Consider the following 26,072-nt stretch of genomic DNA (forward strand, 5'->3'; position numbering starts at 1 on the left):
TTGATTTACCTGAATAATAACAACAACCGTCGAGACACTTTCCGTAGTGGAAAACTACTCTCTGAAATTACACTGGAAACAAACTCAAAGGAACAGTGCGAGTTACAACCGTGGCTGCTTAAAAAATTGTGTGACATTCCATCTTTTCATGTTTTTAATAATTTTATCATTATTTTTTTACTGTCAAAGCTGTATTACACCTTTTGTTCAATACTGAAATGTTAACTCTTAACTGCGGTGGTGGCTTAAGTGGTTTCCAGTTTCATTGTTATTAATGATACGATCAGGACACTTTATCAGCAAAACCTTCCTGAAAAACAAATCAGAACTAATGCATTTAGACTAAATTACTCACAGACACATGTGTGACTTGAAATTCTTAAAGGGACAGGTTTGGAAATGTTAAACGAATCCCTATCTTTTTTTATGGCATGGTATTTTATGGAGCCATAAATGCTTTTCATCATATAGTAATGCTTACTGGTTGATTTATGTATTAATGATGCAATTCTGTTGTTTACAAAATGTTGGTCCTTTTGATTTGAATGCGACTTTTAAAGTACAGCCTGCTTTCACTGGAACAAAGCCACAGTCACTCCAGGGAATGAAGCCATGCAAGCCATGCAGATAAACTAGCATAGTCCACTGGAAATTTGTGACTGGATTGTTGTAGTGCCAAATTTTGTATTGTTCCACTACTACCAACAACTGTGGTATTTACAGACTGTACAATTAAAAGCCTCTTACAAACTATCCGAACCACTCCTAAGAATGAACATTTTCCACTGTTAGCCAAACATTCCTTGATGTGTTGCTTTTTTCATGTCATTTTGCTATCCATGTCATGCCCATGGACAGATTTACAGATTAAGCTTAGGCCTAGGTCTTTGTAGTTACTATACACTGATGTCAATGACTGTTCTAAATTGCCAAACCTGCCTCCAAATACCATTATATCTACTAATCCCATAAATAATCAGATCCTGGAACAGAATCACTAGTTAGCAGGCACTTTTACAAGTATGTCACATTAAAAATGAAAAATGTAGGTGTATGGCAAACCACAAACCCACACACTATGCACACTGGTCTGTGAAATCTATTAAGAATTATGACTGGACCAACAGGAATACGCCGTCCAGTCAAAACATACTAAGAAATGGTATGGTGATCACTGGAGCTATACTTGTTTCTTTTAACTAATAGAGATCAAGTATTGTTTATGTGAATCTGAGGGATCCTGGCAATAAAAACTGAACTTGTTTCTGTACGAGCTGGTGTCAGAAATGTATCAAATACTTGTCTTAAGTATTGTCATTGAACTCATAAAACATTTGCTATATTTTTGTTTCACATCAACACAATGTTTTTACACACGAGAGCATGCCACTCTCTAAACCTTTTATGGTCTATTAAAATGTACACATTTAAAATTAACAATTTAAATAAGTAATTACCTCAATCGTTATTCCAAAACGTTTATTTTTTTTTTATTTTTTTTTTGTCTTACCCTCATTCGCTAGCCTATTATTAGTGTTTATATTTTATAATGGATGGCATGTTTTTTTGCGGGAAATTGCATGCTTCACTCACCCGTGTGTGTCTCCTCATATCAGTAAACTTTTCTTTTATGAATAGAGAAAATAGAGTAACTTTTCCTAAATAGAGAAAAGTTACCCCAGCTACTTTGGCTGTGTCCCAATTCAAAGACTGCATGCTTCGAAGGACTTAGACTCCAACGGACACACCTTCGAAGGCTGCGAAAGTCAGACTGAGCATTGTTAAATGGGATGGTCTAGCCTATAGGACTGTTCTTGTCACCTAGCAACTGTGACAACTGCCGTTGACAGTAACGTTTGTACTAGACTTTTAGATTTAAAAAGTTATATTTATAAGAAGTATAATATATGAGAAGTTATATTAAACTGTCTGAAAACAAAATAAGGTTCACAATTTGTCTAAAGTTCACCATGGTCCATTTCTGTATATAATTGTCACAGTATGTGGCTGAGGATGAAGAGCACAACGAAGGAGTCAACTGAAATAGTTTTTAATTCTAACTTCAAAAACAATGAATAGGAGAATAACTGGGAGATAACACCAACATACATGTGAATGCAAATCAATACAGGATAAAGACCATACTGAAACTGAGGGCTAATATACAAGGGCTAACAATGGAGCAAATGAGGTGATTAACAAGGCACGGGTGAATGGGATGAATGAATGAATCTCATGGGGAAAACTAGATGAAAGGAAAACTAACACAGAAGGCAAAAATCACAAAGGCAAAACAAAACATAACCCTGACCTTGTGCCAAAAAAAGTGCAACCAGGGAGGGGGACGGGCACCCTGGAGTCCTGGAGGGCAAGTGCGCAAGGATGTGCTTGGCAGGCTAGGAAGCCTTCAGGGCGAGCCAAGAAGGCGCTAGAAGCTCAGGGAGCCAGGGAGGTTTGGCCTTGACCCGAAAGCTAGGCTATAATTTCTCCAATTTCTTGGGAGGAGCTATGGGGTTTTGAACCAGAGCGGACTCTGGAGCGGGTTCAGGGGCTGGAGCCATCACTGGACTCCGGTCCGGGGCTGGAGCAAACTCTGGACTGTGCTCAGGGACTGGTGTGGATTTGTGTTTGGCCCAGACACACATAAGTGTTAGTGTAAGCAGCCCCTAAGTTAATAACTAATGATCTTTGCTACGCAATTGAATCAATCAAAACTAACTTTAGCTGGACAATAACATTATTCTAGAGCTTCTGTAAAGCTAAAACAATCTCTGTTACTTTCATTTCCTATTATCATGGTAAAGCTGCTTTAAAACAATCTATTATTGTTAAAAGCGCTATATAAATTAAGGTAACTTGACTTGCCATTTTGGACAGTGCGATACTCTCTGGGTTGGGCTCTGGGATTTCCCTCTTGAGAGCAGGCTCGGAAACTTCACTCACTGGAACAGACTCGGGAACTTCTCTTACTGGAAGCATTGTGACCACTGGAATTGACAATGCTGTAATCCCTGGAGCAGGAAATTGGACGAGAGCAGATCGCAATTATCATCAATCATCAAAGAGACGCCGCTATCGGTTTCAAGGTAGTCACATACTAACTATTCACGTTAGTACTGTGTTTATATGTACTAATATGGCCTGAACTGAGTGTGGGATTGTTTTGCATCTAATTTTAATCGTTCGAGATTCTAACGTCACAATGCAGTTTCTCACACACACATATATATGTTGTCATATTTATTTTGTTTTATTTTTGTTTTTATAATGTCATAATTTTGTTATAATGAGCCCAGCCTTAACCCTGCACACCCTCCATCATCCATGAGTTTCCTGTGCTTCCTGTCATGGCCATGGAGTTCATCCCCAGATGTGTGAGCTTCCTGTATCTCCTGAACTTCCTGTTTTTGAGGAACATCATATTAGCTCGTATTTGCTAAGTTTAAAGTATAGAAGGTTGGCATCACGTTCCACCAAAAAGGAGCAGAGAGAGTGAAAGTTTTGGAAAGCAACTTTGTGCATGTTGTGAAAAAAACAACCAGATGCTGCTAGTTCACTGACCTTGAATTGCATGATGAAACACACACTAGGAGTGTATTGAGGCAGTTCCAGCCAGAAAGTCAGTTCATTTGGTGGCCATATTTGCAACGACTTTGGCTATTGTGATGTAGAACACAAACAGGCTGCAAACAGGCCAACTTTAAAGACCTTTTCTAAACAGAATTCAGAGACATTCGCTCTTTTATTTTTGTTATGTATTTTTGGACTGTTGATGACAACAATACTCTGGGTTTTGTCTCTTGACTTGAGTGTACTGTGTGATATCTTCCAGAACTTGGAAGAGAAACATATCTCTGACACCATGCTTAAGTTGTGTTTTATCAGGTTTGAGGCACCAGTGCTCTGTAAATGATTTGTGTTTGTTGTTTCTCTATCCTTGTGGGAACTAAAGTTCTAAAACTAAATATCTAAGCTAAAATATTCCAAAGGCCCCTAGAAGGACACCAAAACATGACTCAACCATTTTTAGAGTAACTATGTTGGTCTTTTTCACTGCACAATGGAAAGTATTTTGGCATAAAGCATGTCTCATAATAGTTTCTCTCTTTAATTTAGCCACTAATTTTAAATCTTAGCTGCATGATCAAATAGTAAAATAAATATTATCATTATGATAGCCTTATCGTACATTCTGCTGGAGGGATTGAAGAATCCCGAGAACAAACACAAAGTAAATGTCGCCACCTGGTGCTGAGCATCGGTATAAAGTTACTCAACAGTGCCTTTAAAGTTGTTATTAGTTGTGTAAGGATATATATGGAGGTAGATTTGTGTCTTTATTATTCAATCAAAAAAAAGGTTGCTTCAATCAAAAAATATATTTTCAATCAAAAAAACCCGTTTCAATCAAAGAAAAAAAGTGTTTGAATGCAAAAATATATTTGAGACTCAAAAAAATGCATTTGAACACTATTTTTTTTTGCTTGAAAATGTTTTTTTTGATAGAAGTGAAGGTTTTTTTGTTTGAAGCAACTTTTTTGATTGAAGTATTGTTGTTTTGTGTTTGGGCCATATTATGGGTAGGACATTTGTGTCTTTATAATTCAATCAAAAAAGAAGTTGCTTCAAACAAACAAAACATATTTTCAATAAAAAAATCACTTCAATCAAAAAATAAACCTTTTCAATCATAGAAAAAATGTTTTTGAATGCAAAAAAATATTTGAGATTCAAAAAATTGCACTTGAACACTTTTTTTTTGATTGAAAATGTTTTCTTTGATTGAAGTAATCTTTTTTGTGTTTGGACCATGTTATGGGTAGGACATTTGTGTCTTAATTATTCAATCCCAAAAAAGTTGCTTCAATCAAAAAAAAAACATTTTCAATCAAAAAAAAATAATTTCAATCAAAGAAAAAACTGTTTAAATGCAAAAAAAAAAAAAATCATTTGAAGTGTTTTTTTTTTATTGAACTTTCTTTTTTTTTGAATGAAGTGAAAAAAGTTTTGAAGTCGTTTTTTTTTTAAATCATTTTGACACAAACGTACCGCAGTGGGGGCGGGTGCTTCCCCATTGGTCAGACATGCTTGAGTGACAAGTGTCTACACCAACGACGTCTTTCTGACAAGCAAGTCATGGTCGCCACTCGCCAGCGAGCCAGGAAGCAGTGGTGGAGTTGTTGGTAAGTAGATAAAACCGTATTAAAATGATTGGTGTCACGTTATTAGCCTACTCTGTTTGATATTTCGATTAAACATACAGCTTGCTAACTTAGCTCACGTTGACTAATTTGTGTGATGGTGTTAGATATCTGACGCCTCATATTGTCAGGCAGGCTAGCAGGGTGCGCTAACGGCTAATTGAATTGTTTATTTCACTTAAGTAACGTTACAGAGGCTTGCTATGTGCTTGTGCTATATTGTGTTATAATACGTAACGTCATTAGTGGTCAAACAACAGTCCACAGGCCAACTGTTGCCCACAGCGCTGCCTGTTTAGCAGCAACAGGTCATGCAGAGCCTGAGTCTATCTTCTCACACAGCCCACAGGATTACAGCTATTTGACCGTCCCGCTCTCTCTCTCGCTCACGGGTAGTGGTCTCCCCACCATCACAGTCAAATGCTCGCAGACACAGAGGCAGATGCTGTTATTTTGAGAGCGGGGCTTACATATGCCGTCCCGTACGGAAAATAATGTTGCATACCACCGGTAACATGAATATATATTCCGTTGCTCGGTGCGCAAACTAGCTGTGTCAGGCATTATTTATAAGTAGCCTAATGTCCTGCACAACTCCACATGGAAAACTGGCAGTTCAATGAAGTGATGCTTATTGTCTGACATAGTGTACAAGTAGTTACTAGCTTAAAGTATTGTGCCAATAATGATCCTTATTTAAGTTAGCAAGCTGTATGTTTAATCGAAATATCAAACAGAGTAGGCTAATAACGTGACACCAATCATTTTAATACGGTTTTATCTACTTACCAACAACTCCACCACTGCTTCCTGGCTCGCTGGCGAGTGGCGACCATGACTTGCTTGTCAGAAAGACGTCGTTGGTGTAGACACTTGTCACTCAAGCATGTCTGACCAATGGAGAAGCACCCGCCCCCACTGCGGTACGTTTGTGTCAAAATGATTTAAAAAAAAAACGACTTCAAAACTTTTTTCACTTCATTCAAAAAAAAAGAAAGTTCAATAAAAAAAAAACACTTCAAATGATTTTTTTTTTTTTTGCATTTAAACAGTTTTTTCTTTGATTGAAATTATTTTTTTTTGATTGAAAATGTTTTTTTTTTGATTGAAGCAACTTTTTTGGGATTGAATAATTAAGACACAAATGTCCTACCCATAACATGGTCCAAACACAAAAAAGATTACTTCAATCAAAGAAAACATTTTCAATCAAAAAAAAAGTGTTCAAGTGCAATTTTTTGAATCTCAAATATTTTTTTGCATTCAAAAACATTTTTTCTATGATTGAAAAGGTTTATTTTTTGATTGAAGTGATTTTTTTATTGAAAATATGTTTTGTTTGTTTGAAGCAACTTCTTTTTTGATTGAATTATAAAGACACAAATGTCCTACCCATAATATGGCCCAAACACAAAACAACAATACTTCAATCAAAAAAGTTGCTTCAAACAAAAAAACCTTCACTTCTATCAAAAAAAACATTTTCAAGCAAAAAAAAAATAGTGTTCAAATGCATTTTTTTGAGTCTCAAATATATTTTTGCATTCAAACACTTTTTTTCTTTGATTGAAACGGGTTTTTTTGATTGAAAATATATTTTTTGATTGAAGCAACCTTTTTTTTGATTGAATAATAAAGACACAAATCTACCTCCATAGATATACAGTATGCTAGTGAAAAATTGGATTCAGCTTGCTTAATGACGTTATCGAGTGTATCATCGTTGTGCCAAATTTTATTATGCAAAAAATAAATGCAACTGTCTGCAAATGAACAAGGTTTCCTAAAGGTAGGCCTACAAAGAATAGTTTGAATACAAAGTATGCTTGAACATATATGATTGTCTCACACATATATAGCAATAGAGTACTAGTCAATGTTTGGGCAATTTTATAATATATTTTAAAAGAATAGTAAGCTACTTAAGTGTGAATCTCAATTGCAATTAAATGAAAATGTATTATAGTTTAAATTTGAATTAAATAATGTTTTTTTGACCCACTTAAATAAGACTTATTTACTAAACGTATTGGCTACTTAACATTATCTGCAAGTACATATTTATTTATTTATTTTTATTTTTATTTTTCTAGACAGACTTAATATATGGATTTATGTATAGTGGGATGAAAGTGGTGTAGATGGGCAATGTAATGCCAGAAGAAAGGCTATTATTATTGGTTCCAGTCCTTGATTCTGATTGGTCAATAACTGTGTTTTATTCACGATAAAACACAGCTATGACCGCTTCACCCAAAGGTTCCATGTATGTATGTACACAACACAACACCCCTAGCAACCAATATAAAAGTCTTCTCTATGACAGACTCACTCATAAAGACAGTCTTTGCCGCCATCTAATGGCGAAATAATGTAACTTCAGTTGCTGTTCACGGCCAGGGACTATTTTTTCCAGCGGAAGGAAGGCTTTTAGTGATTGTACGTCATGAAAGTTGCATTGATACACGCTTAGCGTCGTGCCTAACAACTGCCTTCAGCCGTGACTTATTCACGATTCAGCACAGCCCCTATTGCTTAAATAATGTCTGAATACTAACAAAAGAATAACGATAAAACAATAAGATTAAGTCTAATTCACGGCAGAAGTGTGAAGGTTCATTGAGTGTGAACAATAGGCTGCACGTAGGCTATAACGTTACATGAATTGAGCAGTTCTTATCTTATCGCCAGATTATAAAAAAAGAAGATATTTGAGGTATAACCATTAAAAACTAAAGCCTTATTCTGTCTAGCGCAACTTCCTTCCCTTCACAGCGGTGCGCTGTCATTTCTCCCTAAAACCCAAACGTAACGTCAGAATCTGCACGATCGGTGATTGTTGTAAAATGTAGTCTATATTGTTGCTAAACTGCGGGACGCGTTTGATAATAAAAGGCTATTAAAAGTACCAAAATTGACGCAATAGACGCTGTTCCAAATGTGGCGCGCGCTCCGAAACACACCGCAACGAGACAAGCAACGTTTTGGGCTTTGTGTGCGCATCTAAACGATCAAATATACACAAAAATATGTCAAAATGGCCGTCTTGGAGATTCACTTAAACAGTTTATTCACTTAAATACAGTTTATGTCTTAAATGGACGTAAATAGTTGGGAGAAAATATGATGCGTAATAATGATTAGATCTGCATTTGGTCTTAAAGAGGCAGCAGTCTAATAAACCTGCTGACGATTGCTCCATTAATGTGAATCAAACAACAAAAGCCAAAGAGAAAATCAGTCGCAGCTCTTGAATGAATAATTTTGGCTTTTATAAGCTTTAATCTATCTATGATAAACTATGCAGTGTTATTTTACATCTGACTTTATTAGATGTCTTTTTAGCCCATATTTCTCCTGAACAGCAATGTCAGTAGACATAACTGAAATTAAAGCACTGGGTAAATAATTTGTATATTTGTTTTATTGTATACTTTTTTTGTTTGTTTGACCATGTGTTTGTACTTTGTTTTTGGTGTCCTATGTCTTCTGTATATAAAACACAAAAGCCTGCACCCTTCTGCATAACATACATGTTTTATTTGTTTTGTTAAAGCATTGCTTTTTCTTTTGCTATAGATATTTATTTTACATTTCAAAATATAAAGCAATATTAATTATGTTCTAAATTATTATAAATAATTGTTTTTTTTAATATAACAAAAAGAACCGATAATAATACCGTTAAAGTACCGGATCGATAAGGAGTATCGGTAAGAGTAGTAATACCGTTAAAACCTTAACGATACCCATCCCTACGATAGACTGCAAATGGGTGTTTTTAAAGGGTAATCAAATATTTTATTAGAATCTTGTCATTCTTCTCTAAAAACTCACGACATGGTCTTACAAAATGCTTCAGAAAATGCATAGTTTTAGAGATAGCATCCTCAGATTTGAAATGAAGCATGACCACACTGTGGCCTCACTTTATTTGGTTATACGTTGTTATACTTCATTCAAATAACATTTTCCCAAATAGCACACGTATATCACGGAGACGTCTATTTGATATGCGTGTTTACATCTGGAAGACGTATTTTTTAGAGTGTTTAACTCATCTGCAATATGTCTATAGGACGTTTCCTGTCAGATGTCAAATAGATGTTTAGAAAATGTCTTTAAGATGTAATGATTTAGAATGTATGTTAAACTGACATCTTAAAGATGTCTATCAGTAAACAGCAGATGCTTTCCAGATGAAGTGATCTTTAACAGACGTCTTGCAGACGTACGTGTGCTATCTGGGTTTATACATAAAAATTATATTAATAATAATTATATTAATTTACTTTTGTTTTTGATGTTTGAGCTTATACATCTCCATATTAAAAACAGTCTGAGTAATTCTGAGTTTTGAACTGTAAAAATGTTGGTTATGTGTCTATTCAGAATGACTTATGAACAGCACCTTTTTATTTTGGGTATGTCATTTATGCCCCACTAGCCCAAATTCAATTAAATTCAATTCACATTTATTTGTATAGCGCTTTTTACAATACACATATAGTTTCAAAGCAGCTTTACAGAAAATGCATGAGTCCACATTACAATTTAGAGTGATCGGTTATCAGAGGTAACTGTCTAAATTATGAATTTCAGAAATGTATACAAAATCACAGTTAGTTAAAAATGTATTAATTTAAACAATGTAATAATTTAAGGCAGAAACAATGAGCTCATATTTGTTTGTTAACAAATGATTATGACAATGGAGTGTGGTAAGGGGTTTTCTTATTGGTCGTCCACGGCGTTTGGCAAGAGCCGCCCTCAAGCGGCAGCGGTGTGATTTTGTCTGTGTGTGTGTGTGTGAGAGAGAGAGAGAGAGAGAGAGAGAGAGAGAGAGAGAGAGAGAGAGAGAGAGAGAGAGAGAGAGAGAACGAGGGTACCATTTACAACGACCTTTCCAAATCCAATGGCATGTGAGCGCATTTGTGCGCTTTGAAGCAAATGATACCTGAGCATATAGAACAGGTCTGCGCGTAAGGTTAGCGCTGCGATGCTTCTAAATAGTTTGAAACAGCGCCGTGTTAACTGCGATGAAGAAAAGCAAGGCAACTGAAAAGTTTAGTTTAGTAATAAGGTAGTTCTCAGTCCCGGATAACGACAGGAGGAATCTGCGGCTGCTACGATCATGTTCTGACTCAGCGGTGAGGAACAGACGGAGCGGAATGAAGTCTGTGACATGGAGCGTCAGACGGCGGCCGTTCCAGCGCTTCTGCTGCTGTGCGTTCGGCTTTCTCCTGGTTGTGTGGGTCGCACAGGTCCTGCAACTGACAGGTTAGGACAATCACAGACAAAACATGCATTAGTTTAACACCATCATCCCATGGTTGTGCTTTTGTTCGTACCATGCATTTTAATTTTTTTTCCTCATTTGTGTCTCTGCATCAATATGATAGCCTATGAAGAGGAGCATGATTTATGCACACAGCAGAAATAAAATAGAGCAAATTATATTTTATTACTATAGCAATAAGAGCTGTAAGATTTGTATTCTTTATACAGTTAAAAAATAGCCTAAGAATTAATCATAAATGGTTTTCATTAAGCAGCACTTAACAATTATTTTAAATGTATTTTTTTTCTTCTTCTTCTGGCTTGTTCTGCCAGTAAAAAAAACCTTCACACCTGTGTCACAGCACCACTGAAAGGTGGATTCCCATGCTAAGCCCAATCACTAGTCTATACAACTAACCTGTAATGAGTGTTGGAGGAAGATAGAGACAGACCAATGTATATAAACTAACATACCTAAATTGAATTATTTTGCTGCCTTACGGGTTCCGAAAGTTCCAAAAACTATCTGATCCTAGAGATTCACCTATCCAGGGCATTTGCTGTAAGTAATAGTTACACGTTTACTTCCTATATAGTGCTATTGTATTACACTCTAAAAACTGCTGGGTTAAAAAATAACCCAACCTTAACCACACCGCTGGGTCACTATTGGACAGAACACGCGCTGGGTTGGTTTGACCCAAGTGCTGGGTTTTACCATTTAACCCATATTTCTGGGTCATTCATTTGACCCAACCAGTGGGTGGAATTAACCCTCTTGCTGGGTTAAGTCCTACTTATATGCTGGGTTATTTCGTGTCTCATTGCCTTAATAAAATTAGTAACAAATATTTGTTATATTACGAATATAAAATAATTATTGTCTCTGTAATACAACAAACCAGAGAGGCCACTGTAAATTTGATTTAAATCTCGTTTAATTGTTTTTTTTAAAAACATTTTTAATACATATCTTTAATAATTTTTATACAATTATTACAATTATACAATGTATACTTCTAAGGTAATAAAAACATAACGTTCATTAAGTAAGGTCTTTATACACCACTGAAAACATAGTTATGTAGGCCTATATGATATTGCATTTCTGTCAACAGATCCTCGTAAATATTACACAATGCACCTTTAAAAGTCATTAAGCAACTCATTTGAACTTATACGATTACGATTTCATTTATTAAGATGTGTTGATTTATTAAGAACAGCAACAAACATTTAAAATGCGACTAAATATCACGTGGGCCTGAAACAACTGTTGTCCTCAAATTTTACAGAGGAGGACTCTTTCCATTAATTTGATACAAGGTATGCTGGAGAAACTCCCAGGTGGGGAAACACTGCTTTGTGTATTTAACATCAAAAACAAAAAAAGCTTTGAAACAAAGATGAACAGCCTTCAGCAAAGACTCGGTCTCGATGGTGTGGCCTGGAACAATGGCAAAGGTCTGACATGTCCTCCTCGTCTCATCCTTGAGGCACAGAATATGCAGCAATGCTCCAGTCATCTCATTTTGTGAATATTCAACCATGTTGGTCCCCACCTGTTGATTAAACACAATCACTTAGAGTGTTGCAATATAACTAACATGCAAGTTAAGCTTTTTTTTTTTGTGGAAGTATCAAAAAAATGTTATTGCAAACATTACCAAATATGACTAAATGTGGCAAACAAACAAAATGTCTATTTAAATTCATTATTTGCAAACTGAATTATAGTAATAAAAGAGTACTTTGGACTAATATTTTCAACATTTAGGCAATAAAAGTAAAAATATTACTGTAGCTGTATATTACTGTAATGTTGATAGTGTCTTTCTTTAACATTAAAACTCACAAACCAACAAAGCTGCTCGTTAATCTCCTGACTGGCAGCCCTGATGATCGCCACGCTTAGATAATGTTACACAATAAAATGAAAGATGACATGCATGGTAGGGTATCATGTAAGTCTACATTTTTTAAGTTTTAAATATTGACGATCATTCTTAATAATTTTCTTCTCAAAACTGGCACCTGTCCATTGACAATCCAGGCGGAAATTCTTTAAACTGTTGCCTACTAACCAGGTCACAATGTGACGGCGCGTATCGTGATGTTATTCCTCAGTTCATTTTTTTCTGAACAATCCCGACAGACATTACAGAAGACACACGCAAGAGGAGACTATGCTGGAACTTACCCCAGTCGCTTCTTCTGACGAGTATTTATACAATATACCAGCAGACTTTCCACACACAACTCACTAGCTAGTAGCTACAATAGCCTCGAGACTAATTTCCCGCAATTTTACGTGCAAGCCCTGTGAGGGACTAAAATTATACCGCGCTTGTATGGATTTCATTCAAAACGCTTTCCTCACTTTTAAATACACAACGTCCACAATGAATACGATAATTACGTGATGAATTTACAATTTAAACTGCATATTTTAAAAAGGCTGCTGATATAGGCCTAGCTGGTTTACAATTAAGGATTTAACGATGCAGAATTTTGTCAACAAATCTAACCGGCTAACTTAGCTGTGGCTATTTAGGTTTCACAGAATAAATACGTTACCCCTCGCACTTCCATATCAAAGACTGTATGTTGAACAGTGAAATTAGCTTGCAGTTACCACAACTTTTTAAAAATATAGGTAAACATTATTAACTTACCATAAAACACTGCCTGCTCCGGTGTGGCCTGCTCCTCGAGTCTGAAGTGAAGATCCAGAAAGTTCCGCAAAGAATAAACCGGTTGCTGGGTCAAAATAACCCAACCAACTGTTTATTTGTAAATAACCCCCTTACAACTCATTTGACCCAGCATGAGCAACCCAATAATGTGTTTACAGTACCCCAAACAACCCAATATTTTGACCCAGCACAATCAACCCAACAATGTGTTTACAGAAACAACCCAGCATTTTTTTGAGTGTAGTACAGCTGCCGGTGCTTAATGTTGGTGATGGTGACCCACTCTCATGTCCAATAAAAAAAAAAAAAAATATTTCTAGAAATATGATATGGCTTTAGTCCTTATCTCTTGACAGTCATTTTAATTCTTATTTCTTAAAATGTTGTTTATTCCTTTGTGTAAAAACTTGTATTATCAAAACCAATACTTGTTTTATAGTGCGTCTGATTCTCCTTTTAAAGTACCCAATAAAAGCAGCATAGTTGTAAATCCATAGAACATATCAACCCCTGCTTTTCCAACCAAGCTTCCCTTTCATGACAGATCAGTTGTGGCTCTGGGAACCTTGGAGGTGTCAGCTTTTTCTAGTATCAATTTCTTGAACCATTAAAACATAAATCAGCTTTTTATTTTAACTTATGCAAACATATTATTTGTGGCAGATGAATTTGTAAACACAACATTAACATTAGAATTGAAGGAACCAACAGGCAGTATTGCAAGCAATTCAACTAAAATCAAAGAAAGCTTTATTCCTGGTCAGCTTGCTTTCATGATTCAAATCACTTAAATTAAACTATTGAACTTTATTATTGTTCGGTTGTATGAACTTGATTAATCTTTTCTTGACAGCTGACTGCATTATTTAGTTGATCAATGTAATTGGCTGTGGGGCGAGGTTTGAGCTTAACTACTTGGGGGGGGGGGGGGGGGGGGGGGTCATACGACAAACTTGGACATTGGCACATAATTACTTATATTGTACTTGTACATAATTCTATTGTCTTTGAAAAATGGTACTGTGTACTGTTGAATGTACTGATAAGCATTTATGCCTAACTAAAATATAATGTATTGCCATTTCTATTGAAACGTGTATGTCATGTAATGATGGAGGTGCAGTTTAGTACATTTAACATAAATTATCTTTAAATGTTATACTGATTAACACACTGCAGTTAAAATTTGCTTTACATTTGCTTTATTACTTTCAACACATCCAAATAAGTGTCACTTTCAGTCTACAGTAGTTTGTACAAGTTGGAAAAAACAGTATAATTACAATAAGTGTACTTATATAATCAAATTATTTGATATTTCTTGAATGAAGCTGCAGGTTTATACCTACTGACAAACAGACCAAACCAGGACAACAAACTGTTCTAACTTGCAGTGGTCACATTGATCTTCGTGTGTGGCATCAGTTGTTTCATTTTTATGTTTTGTGATGACAGAGAGGACGGTTCTGCAGCAGAGGCGCTGATTTTACCCATATATAGCATCACAAAATGAAAGCTGAAAAAATATGCCCTACACAAGAGAGCAGGAGAGACAGTCTGATAAGAAACAACTTATATCATTTGGTGGGAGCAACTTTGCAGCAGTCTCTCTCTAAAAAAACAGAAGACTCAGCATATAAGTCACTTGCATATGGATCAATGTTTATTGTTTTCTTTATCTTTAAGTTCAACTTTGTTTGTAAGTCAAAGTTGTAAACATTCATTGACACCAACAGACCTGTTTCTGTCATTGGTGGTTGCAATGAATTGTACTGAGTTTAACAAACATAAACAGTCTTTAATAGTAAATCCATTAAGGAAAATGCTGGAGAATGCAAGGAAAAAAGCTTAGCAGAACAACCACATAAAACATAGACAATACCAAACCTATAAAAACACAGGGTAACGTCTCGGTTATGTATGGTAACCCTCCTTCAGGGAAGGAGGGAACGGAGACGCCACGTCGGGACCGACAAATAGAAATCTTGCCAGAGAGGCCAATCTACTTCGAGTGAAACAAAATGAGCCAATGCACATTGGCGTGCAATCATTATGACCGCCGCTAGCATAGCTAGCGAAAGCGGTCATATAGGGATTGTCAAAGTTTTTTTTTTTTTTTTTTTTCGTCATCTACTGAATTTTTTCGTCAACGATACCAGGGACACCGAAACACCGGGGAACATGAAATTTGGTGGGCATGTAGCCCCACTAGACTTTTACGGAAAAATTTCGTTTGGTCCCCGGGGGCCACAACCCCCCCCCCCCCCCCCCCCCCCCGCGCTGGGCCCCCCCAAACCCAAAAAATGCAGTTTTTCCTAAATAACTACCTGAACCGTGGCACCGAGGATGAAGAAATTTTTATGGTATGTTGGTCTTAAGGGCCCACATCAACCTAGCCCATAATCGATTGTCAAAGTTTTTTTTTTTTTTCTTTTCCGTCATCTACTGAATTTTCCGTCAACGATACCAGGGACACCGAAACACCGGGGAACATGAAATTTGGTGGGCATGTAGCCCCACTAGACTTTTACGGAAAAATTTCGTTTGGTCCCCGGGGGTTTAGGATGATACTGTCACACACAGACATGCAGGAATACAAACAAATGCAAGCATGCACACACACTGACATCCACACGCACAGACACACACCCATACACACACATACAAATCCACATGCACAGACACACACACACAAACACACACGCGCACACACATGTACGCACGCATACATACACGCACAGACACACACACACACAGACACACACATACACAAACACACACACATACACACACACACAGACAGACATGCACATACTACTACTTTTTTTAGGTATACATAAACACGCAATACAGCCAAATTGCTCCACGCCATTTATTTTTGTGGAAAGCCAGTGCAGGCCTGAGCGGCGGTCATATTTTGTACCGCCATGCGGTACATCTAGTTTGCAACAGCCATGCAGCGCAGGAATATAATGAGCAGAAGGTGCGATTGCACTTCAGTTTTTTGCTGAGGAGCCGAGCCGATGAGCTGGCTGCCCCAGCGGGCCGCAGCAGGTGTGGCGACGGGACGTGGTGTCTCCGTTCCTTCCTTCAGGGGACGAGGGTTACCATACATAACCGAGACGTTCCTCTTCAGTCGGTCATTCAACGTCACGTCGGGACCGACGAATAGGAATCCCTACCAAAGGGCCACAGCTGCTGTCCCCATCCAGTGCCCTGTGCAAGCCACTTGCCCCTTCTTGCCTGGAAGGATGATAGGATGACAGTGAGATTATTGGATAACACTAGGAAAGTGTGCTCTTTCTGTTAGGAAGGAGAACGCTGCAGAACCTACATTCTAGGGCTGTGAAACGATTCATTTCGATTAATCGTATCCAAAATAAAAGTTTGTGTTCACATAATATATGTGTGTGTACTGTGCATAATTAAAAATACACACACATGCATGTATATATTTAAGAAAAATGTGTTATTTATATATAAAATATTTATATATACTACAAATTATATATATATGTATATAAATATATATATATATATATATATATATATATATACTCACAGTGTATTTAAGCAAATATTTCTTAAATATATACATGCATTTGTGTGTATTTATATATACAAAATAATTATGCACAGTACACATACATATATTATGTGAACACAAACTTTTATTTTGGATGTGATTAATTGCGATTAATCGTTTCACAGCCCAACTACATTCTTCCCCGAAGGAGTTACATGGAGATAGACATATGGACTAACCCGAAGGTTGTACTGCATATGAAATACTGGGTGACTTAGCCCAAGGGAAAGACACAGGCTTCCGTTTAGGAGCAGCTGTGGAAGAATACACATATGGGATCCCCGCAGGGTCACACATATGGGACCCAGCCTAGACCCGGTTCTCAAGGATTCAACGGATAAAGGCCTGGCGCCGGACACTCCGCCACGTCCGGCCCCGAGGGTGTTGGAGGACTCAACAGGTTTTTCACTCTGGAGCAATAAGGGGCGTACAGTAGGGCGCAGCCAACCGGCCTCTCAATGCTTCTACCCATTTAGGGAATATCTAGCGAACGTGTTAGGTGTTGCCCAGCCTGCAGCTCGACAGATATCAGTTAGCGAGGTGCCATGTGCCAGCGCCCAGGAGGATGCAACGCCTCTCGTGGAGTGAGCATGCAACCTGAGTGGGCAGGGCACGCCTTGTGCTTGGCAAGCCAAGGCGATGGCATCCACTATCCAGTGGGCCATCCTCTGCATGGAGACAGCCTTTCCCTTCTGCTGGCCTCCGTAACAGACAAAGAGCTGATCTGAGGTCCTGAGGCTTTGAGTTCTGTCCACGTACAGTCGCAGAGCGCGGACGGGACAGAGCAAAGCCAAGGTTGGGTCTACCTCCTCCAGGGGCAGCACTTGCAGGTTCACCACCTGGTCCCTGAAGGGAGTGGTAGGAACCTTGGGCACATAGCCAGGCCTCAGTACAACGTGGTTGTCACTCAGCCCGAAATCTAGGCATGATTCGTTAACTGAAAATGCCTGCAGGTCCCCTACCCTCTTGATGGAAGCGATGGTGTTGACTGCATCTGGGGGTAAGTCACCTTGAACCTCCGCGTCCCGTCCACGGGTGCCATAGGGTGCCCCGTCTCTGAGTCAGAAGGTCTTTCCTCAGAGGAATGGGCCAGGGAGGGGCTGTCATGAGGAGCATGAGTTCTGGGAACCAGGTCCGGGTGGGCCAATATGGAGCCACCAGAAGGACCTGCTCCTCGTCCTCCCTGACTTTGCACAGGGTCTGTGCAAGTAGGCTCACTGGGTGGAACGCATATTTGCAGAGGCCCCGGGGCCAGCTGTGTGCCAGTGCGTCCGTGCCAAGTGTTCCCTCGGTCAAGGAGTAAAACAGCTGGCAGTGGGAGGTCTACCTGAGCCTCCCCGAACTCTCTCCAGATCAGCTGAACCGCCTGGGGGTGGAGTCGCCATTCTCCCGGGAGAACAGCTCGTGATAGCTTGTCGGCCACACAGTTGAGCACACCAGGGACATACATGGCCCGAAGCGACCTCAGATGCTTCTGAGTCCAGAGGAGGAGATGGTGGGCAAGTTGCGACATCCGACGGGAGCATAGACCACCTTGTCGGTTGATGTACACAATGGTCGCAGTGTTGTCTGTACAGACCAGCATGTCCCTGCCCTCTAGCGACCTTTTTAAGAGGCTCAGAGCGAGACGTAGCAACTCGAGGCAGTTGATGTGCCAATGCAGTTGAGGGCCGGTCCACACCCCTGACACTGCATGTCCATTGTACGTGGCACCCCAGCCAGTGGCAGAAGCATCTGTGAACACCACAGCATGCCTAGACACCTGTTCCAAGGGCACTCCTGCCCGCAGGAACGAGGGGTCTGACCACAGGCTGAAGGTCTGGCGGCATGCCGGTGTGATTGTCACATTGTCATTGCCACGCCCATCTCGGGACTGAAGTGCTGAAGTGGTCTCATATGGAGCAGCCTGAGTGGTGTTACCGCTGCTGCCGCTGCCATATGCCCCAGGAGCCTCTGAGAGAATTTCAGTGGGACCGCCATCCTGCCTTTGAACGTATTCAGGCAGTTCAGCACCGACCGAGCGCGTTCCTCTGTGAGGCGCACTGTCTGTGCAACCGAATCCAACTCCATACCGAGAAAAGAGATCCTCTCCACGGGAGAGTTTGCTCTTTTCCCAGTTAACCTGAAGACCCAACTGGCTGAGGTGCCTGAGCACGAGGTCCCTATGTTCGCATAACTGATCTCTAAAGTGTGCTAGTATGAGCCAGTCGTCGAGATAGTTACAAGGGAACAAGGGCCCCTTCCGTGATTTCTGTGAAGACATGGGGAGACAGGGACAGCCTGAAGGGCAGGACTTTGTACTGATATGCTCGACCCTCAAGCGCAAAGCGCAGAAACGGCCTGTGTCGAGGGAGAATCGAGACATGAAAGTACGCGTCCTTCAGGTTGATCCCTGCCAACCAATCTCGGGGACGGATGCATTCGAAAATACATCTCTGCGTGAGCATTTTGAACGGTAGCTTGTAGTGTTGTCATGGTACCAAAATTTCAGTATTCAGTACCAATACCAGTGAAAATCCACGGTTCTCTGTAACAATTTCGGTACCAAAGCTTAATTTAGATTAAATTTACATATATTAAAGTGTATATCGTGTTTTATTTGACTTGACTGTACTTTTATTTAATCCAAAACTGCATTTCTATTTCATTTTAAAAGGGCTTTTTAAACCTGCTAAGAGTTATCCAGCTAAGAATAAGCCTAGAACTGCTTTTCTGACAGACTGATATTAATGACATAAATAAGGATGCACCAATACTGACACCAGTATTTGGGTGTCGGTCCGATACTGTGCTCATAAAACTACCCTGATACAACCACTTTTTTTGTGCGTACAAAATCTTTATTTCAAATGTAGGCTATGCCGCGGCGAGATGAAAACGTCTCAACTTCTCATCTCAACAGTTCATGTGACAAAAATCAACTGATCAGCTTCAGCCTTTCAGTAACAACATCGAAAGCTTGGCCGAACGGCTGATCATAGCTGTACAGGGTGGCTTTTTATATCTCATCTCCATAAATATATCTAGTAAAGCTAATGCAAGGGCTAGAAATAATTGAATTCTCTGCTGATGCTTCCTCATCATCATGGAGACCGCAGTTCGCACCGCTTTCTCCTTCTTTCCACAAGCACTTGCTCTCCCGTGGCGTGTGGCGTTGCTGTGCAACCATGAACAAAGGCGCACCTGGAAAAACGAGCACGCTGCGCCTCTCAGCGCCGCCGGTTGCCATGTCTCTGTGTTTTTATGAAGAGGACGCAACTGTGCACCATTTGAACAGCGCATCAAGTACCGGATTAATCCGGTACTTTGGTACCATCGGTACTTAAGAAAAGCTGGTACCGTAACGGTTTAATTTTTTTAGTACTGACTTTGGTACCGAAGTACCGGGTCTTTTGACAACACTAGTAGCTTGTGGAGACTCTGATTCAAAATGATGAAAAACATGATGCATGTCCAAGATCGGTCCTTTCTTGGGTACAATGAAGTAGGGGCTGTAATACCCTGACCTCATATCGGCTGGAGGGAGCGGCTCTTTCGCGTCCTTCGCCAGAAGGACTGCAATCTCCGCTCGCAAGACATGGGCATCGGCTGCTCTCACTGTAGTGGAGTGGATGGCCCGAAACTTGGGGGGACGCCGGGTGATCTGAATCACATAGCCGAACCTGATGGTCCGAATGAGCCAGTGAGTCGGACTGGGGAGCGCTAACCAGGCTCGCAGAGACCATACAAGTGGGACCAGAGGGACCATAAGCATACCCGCAGTGGGGCAGCGAGGTGGAACGCAGGGACGCGGCTCGGGAGGCTCTCTCTGGGAGGCGGCCCGTAGCGGGGTCTGAGTGTGCTGTGCAACACTTACCTGGTTCCACTGGGCAGAAGGCGCAGGAGGAGGCTTGGTTGCGTTCTCGAACTGCACGCTGCTGCCCGCTGGCGATAGAAGAGGCGGATGAGAGTGGTGAGGATTCTCTCCTCCCACTTCTCTCCAGGCCCTCTTCAGACCAAGAGATTGAAGAAACTGCTCTTTTATTGAAAATGTGGGTACCGCTGGTTTTGATGCCAGCAGCTGACCGCCGCTGCAGGATGTGTTTTATCGCCTTAGTCTGCTTCTGTACAGCCGAGAACTGCTGGGCAAAGTTCTCGAACGCGTCGCCAAAGAGGCCGGTCTGGGACACAGGGGAGATAAGAAACCTGACATTGTCAGCCTACCTCATGTCGGCCAGACACAGCCAGAGATGGTGCTCCCGGACCACCATAGTGGACATCACACGACCCACCAACAGTGAAAACCGACAGTTTCTGGCAGTGAAAGGTGCCATCCACGACCCAGTGAGCTCCTCATGCACCTCCAGGAAGAAAGAGAACCAGCACGCGCCAGCCCGAGAAACCAATCGTCCAGCCTCGAGGGCTCGGGACTCGGTGGAGGGCTCCACACGAGCCCAATCCTGTTGGCGGCCCGGGAAAGCATGGCCATCATCTTTGGGTCCAACTCGGGCACCGCTGTCCTCCGAAGGGGGCAGCACCGCCAAATCGTCATCCCTGGAGAAGTCTGACCCACCTTCCAATGCAGCGATTGACATCTGATCATCTTGGGGAGCAGTGAAGGATACGGCTGGTACACACCTTGTGGATGGTCCAGCGTGTTCCGTTGGCGGCTCTACTGGCTGCGGAGCGTGGGAGGGATGAGGGGTCCTAGGATGTTGGTTCCCCGAAGGTAGCACACTCACCGTGATCCTCAGGTCACCCGCACTACTGCCTGAAGTAACCCTCTGAGGACTAACCCTACTTAACCCTCTTAAACATGAACAAATAAACTCGAAATGTGGAATTACATTATACTGTATATGTTAAATACATTAAATGCAATCTCAAATCGATTGATTAGAAGAAGTTATTACTCCACCACCTGCATGTGACGTCCTTAATCACAGTCTTATATTGTTAAACTAATGTGGTTCAAACGTAGCCTGGATGCCAAACGTAGCCTGGATGGTCGGGAAGTTCGGTCTGGACTCCGTTGTGGAGCAACTATGCTCGAACCAGAGCTGTTCGTACCAATCAAATTGTCAGGGCGGGCTTTATACGATGATGGACAGATGATCAACAGTAACGTAATCATCCACGTCACCAAAGAGTGCTTGGGTTGAATTCGTTTACAACAAAGATGATTGCCGCTGGAGAATTGAGATGTGTAGATTCCGCCATCGCGTCTGTTATAGAACATATCGACAGCACATTAATTTTAAAAGAGAAACAGAGAACCAGGCATTTGTCGATCGAAAAGATGAGTGAAGAACATACGTCACTTACTCCGTTGCTCTGATTGGTTGTAGGTCTATCCAATTGAGTGCAGAGGCAATAAGTGTGTTCGACATCGGCTGCAGCTGGATGTAACCGATCGGCGAGAGTAGCCGCGTGCAGGCGGGGAGGAGCTGCAAACGGAGATGTGAACTCGGACACTTTCTGGTTCCCGTAGTGACTGCTCACGTGGTGTTTGCATACTTTACCACAGCTGAAGTGAAATAAATGCAATAATTGCCAAATAATACACAGATGTTTCAGAGACATTTTCATTCAATACATTATGTACTGCTTCATAAAGCGTCTGTTTGAACAAGAATAAAGTTCAACATAAGCTACTATCAATGAAGTGGAGTCTACGTTTTTTAATCAGTTTTAATTTGATAAACATGACACAATATAACATCGCAACTACATAAAAAGAGTGTTTACTGTTATAAAAAACTGATTTGTGAGCTTTAGAGGAACTAAAGGTGTTCGAATAAACACGAAACACATGTGATCGTTGTCATGCGGTGAATCCAGCCAATCGTGGAACAGCTGTGTCATCATCAGAGCTCGTGCAGCCCAGTGCCGCTGCTCTTGAGAAGCTGCGCTGACTGAGTTCTCTGGCTACTCTCGAATCGCTCTCGCGGTACTTTGATGGCATACGTCACAGTCATGTGGCGTCGGCGCTGTATCAAGTCGGACAAAATTTCTAACCGGCATGCACTGCTTCAAGTCAGCCGCTGATCGGTCTGCGCAGAACTGCATGAAGTCGAACAAGCCTATTTTCTTTCCTGGTTCGGTTGAAACACGCCCCTTAATAACAGCCCAATGGAGCAGTATCAGACTCATATTCTGACTAGAATCTGAGTATGACGACGTCAGGCTAGTTCAAACGACCAGTTGCAACTGGTTTCAAGGAACAGTCTTGACTAGATAGTTAGTTTCTACAACGTTGTATCATACTATGGTGGTTAACCAATGAGTTACGTTGTTGTACAGGAATCGCACCCCTGGATGTGTTGCCTGTTGCATCTATTGGTGGCATAAAGTATGTACATAGGCTTTGCCTTATCGACCTTCGCTTGTTTTGCTATTTTGCACCTATTTCTTGTGCTGGAGAAACTCATGGGCCATCCGTTTTCAAGCTTTCTGCCCTCCTTCCTTTGGTTCAGATGAGGATGAGAGGTTGCTCTGTCTAGTTAGGACACTGAGGGTCGTTCTAGGCTTGGTCTGAATGTTTTTTGGAGGATATTTGTCTAATAGGAGACTGGGCATCTAGTCTTCCTTTTAGCCAGGTTCTGTAGCCTGAATTTTTCATCTGTGGCTTGCCAGATCTAAGAAGCCAGACAATTATGGTTATGACATTAAAAATACAATCGTGATTCTCACACAAAAATAAAATATTTCATAAAAAAAAATTTTATTTAAAAATCCTTGATTTTTGAGTGCAAATCACTACTGAGACAAAAGAGTGCAGTGTAAACAACCTTGTTTAGATTTTTACTGTTACTATTGGATTGCAAATAACTGAATAATTGTGCATGCGGAATGTTTTAATATGTCATATTTTTGGATTAAACAGTGTTATTGTCACGTGTCAGTGTATGTTTGGACTTTCAGTTTGTGTTTTGATTTGTTCCTGTTTTCCTTTGTTCTTTTCCCGCCACTCCTTTGTTTCCATGGTTACCGTCATTATCAGTTCAGTTGTATCACCTGTTTAGTCATCATCGTCATCTGTATCACCTGTGTTCTGTTAATCAGTGTAATCTGTGTTTGTATTTAAGTTCTGTCTGTTCTGTCAGTCTTTGTCCAATCTCCGTTATATTTAGTGTGTTGCTACCTGTTCTGCTGTCCTGTGTTTAATTAAATTAAACCTTTGAATTGAAAATATATCCTCGTCTCCGTCTGCCTTCCTGCAACCCACCGTGACAGTTATATATTTTGTTGATTTGTGTACTTAAATTATCCCAAATGTTTCTAACAATGTTTAAAGAAATCAGCAATTTTTACCAGTACACGGACCAATGTTTGTACCTCAGAGACAACACTATTGTCAAGTGGTTAACAGTGTAATCAGAGAGAGCTTTCTCCATCATTCAATATATTTTAAACAACACAAGTCATCCAATTTTTATTAATAGGATTTTGTAATATCGATCTAGATTATTGCAAAGTGCAACAAGTGTCTCACCAGCCACAGAGCGAACGCACAGCGTAACGCTATAACATAACTTTCAACACACTCAAATGTATTTAGTATGATTGTTTTAACCATGTAATACAGCGCTGCGTTACCTCATATTCACAAGGAAAAGAGCAGAAGTGACCGACTGCAGTGCATAATAAAAGCTGTGTTTCGTGCTGGTCTCTCTCATTAGCATGCGCTCCAGCGGCCAGCACTGCTTAATACCACCATAGCGTTAATAAAACTGTAATACATTAGCTCATCCATGAATATGATTTCTGCCCGAGTCCTTCGGGTTGCTTTCAATCGGCTGTGGAGATGAAGACAACATCTCCCATGATTCCACGCTCATACATGGCGTCATCAAGCTACACCTTTGTTTTGAATAAGCGACCTCTAGCGCAAAACTTACATATTGTGCCTTTAAGTGAATTGTTTGTAAGTGAACACAATACAAGAGTATTGCTTTATTTTGTAAACTATCCAAAGATACACACTTTATACAAAATAACAAAATTCAGATTCCGTCGGATTTTACCTGAGACTGTCACATGCCTCATGAAATATTGAACTGGACTTAAAGAGACTGTGAGTAAGAGTAATGAAAACTTTGAAGTTCTTACTGAATAACAACATAACAAAAGCAAAAATTTGAAAACTAATAATGATAATAAATATAATTATCGTCATAAAAATTTGATATTCAGTACAGTAGTGCAGGCTAGTGATTCAATTTGAAATGCCGATTAGTATGTGTGTTTTTAATCTGTGTGAAAAACTTTTTTTTTTTTATGTATTCTCAAAGTATTATATATAACCCTGGTTCATACTGTAGTTTGTCACACTGTTGTGTTTTGCTAAACAAAATCTTTGAAATCTAAACAAAAGGGTTGTGGTACACTATGTTTGTCAAGATGCACACTTGTGCGGTGAAGCTTTAAGTGCCTTCTGATGCTGAATGTTTTTCCTCAAGCATACTTGCTCACAAATACCTTTTTTGGTTTATCTGATAGATTCATGTTTAAGTAAATGTTTTCATTAGCATTATTGACTGTTGCAATGACAGTTTGCAGACATAAAAGTAAACTTTTGTACATGTTTGGTTGTGAAAGGTGTAAAGGTGAATTAATTTCTTGTGCCTTTACAGAGGTGGAGTCTTCGTGGCCAGAAACTGACTTTCCCAGACGCAGAGTCCTGCAGTATGGATTTGAGAATCAAACAATTGACTCTCCCAGAGCAGGTGGGAATCATTTTACAGTATTTGCATTTCAAAGAATTTTAGATCTAAAATTTATATTTAAGATTTTATGGTACGCTATTCGTTGAGTGTTTTATTTATACAAACTACTGAGAGTAAATATTTGTTTTTCCCAAAGGCCACTTCTTGAAAGATATGGTTTACACAGTAAATGTATTTGTTCATGTGTGTATCTACAGGCTACTATGGTTGCATGGAGCATATTCTCTAAACTTCCCTTGTGAAAAAGAAGTGTGCTTCATTGTATTGAATGTGCACTAGTAGTGAAAGAAAATGTATATGCATATATATATATATATATACAGTACACTTTTATGATTGTTTGTTAACACTGTAACACTATTGTCACTGTTACACTTTGTAGTTATTACATGTACTCACTATAGTAGTAATAACAGTAAATTATTCACAATTACATGCTAACTTAAACCATCCTCCTAACCCTTTAGTAAATGCATGTTGTTAATTAATATTATACAGTACTTAAATGTATAATTACACTGTAACAAGGAAACTTCCAAATAATGAAAATAAAGAAAAAACCCTGTTTCTTAACACACTAAAGTACACCTTTAAAAAGTGC

At 39.7% G+C, this 26,072-nt stretch overlaps 1 protein-coding gene across 1 annotated transcript in view; it reads left to right on the forward strand.

The window, feature by feature from the left end:
- Positions 1 to 10,022: 10,022 nt before the first annotated feature.
- The window catches only part of LOC307156095 (sodium/potassium/calcium exchanger 3), a 60,125-nt gene continuing 44,075 nt past the window's right edge, over positions 10,023 to 26,072 (forward strand). Inside the window, exons 1-2 of the mRNA XM_079867306.1 lie at positions 10,023 to 10,481; positions 25,379 to 25,471. Of these exons, the coding sequence (XP_079723432.1) occupies positions 10,373 to 10,481; positions 25,379 to 25,471 (202 nt within the window). The 5' untranslated portion in view covers positions 10,023 to 10,372. The remainder of the gene's footprint in view (positions 10,482 to 25,378; positions 25,472 to 26,072) is intronic.

This window comes from Squalius cephalus (assembly GCF_949319135.1).
Source record: "Squalius cephalus genome assembly, chromosome: 3".
Lineage (NCBI taxonomy): Eukaryota > Metazoa > Chordata > Actinopteri > Cypriniformes > Leuciscidae > Squalius > Squalius cephalus.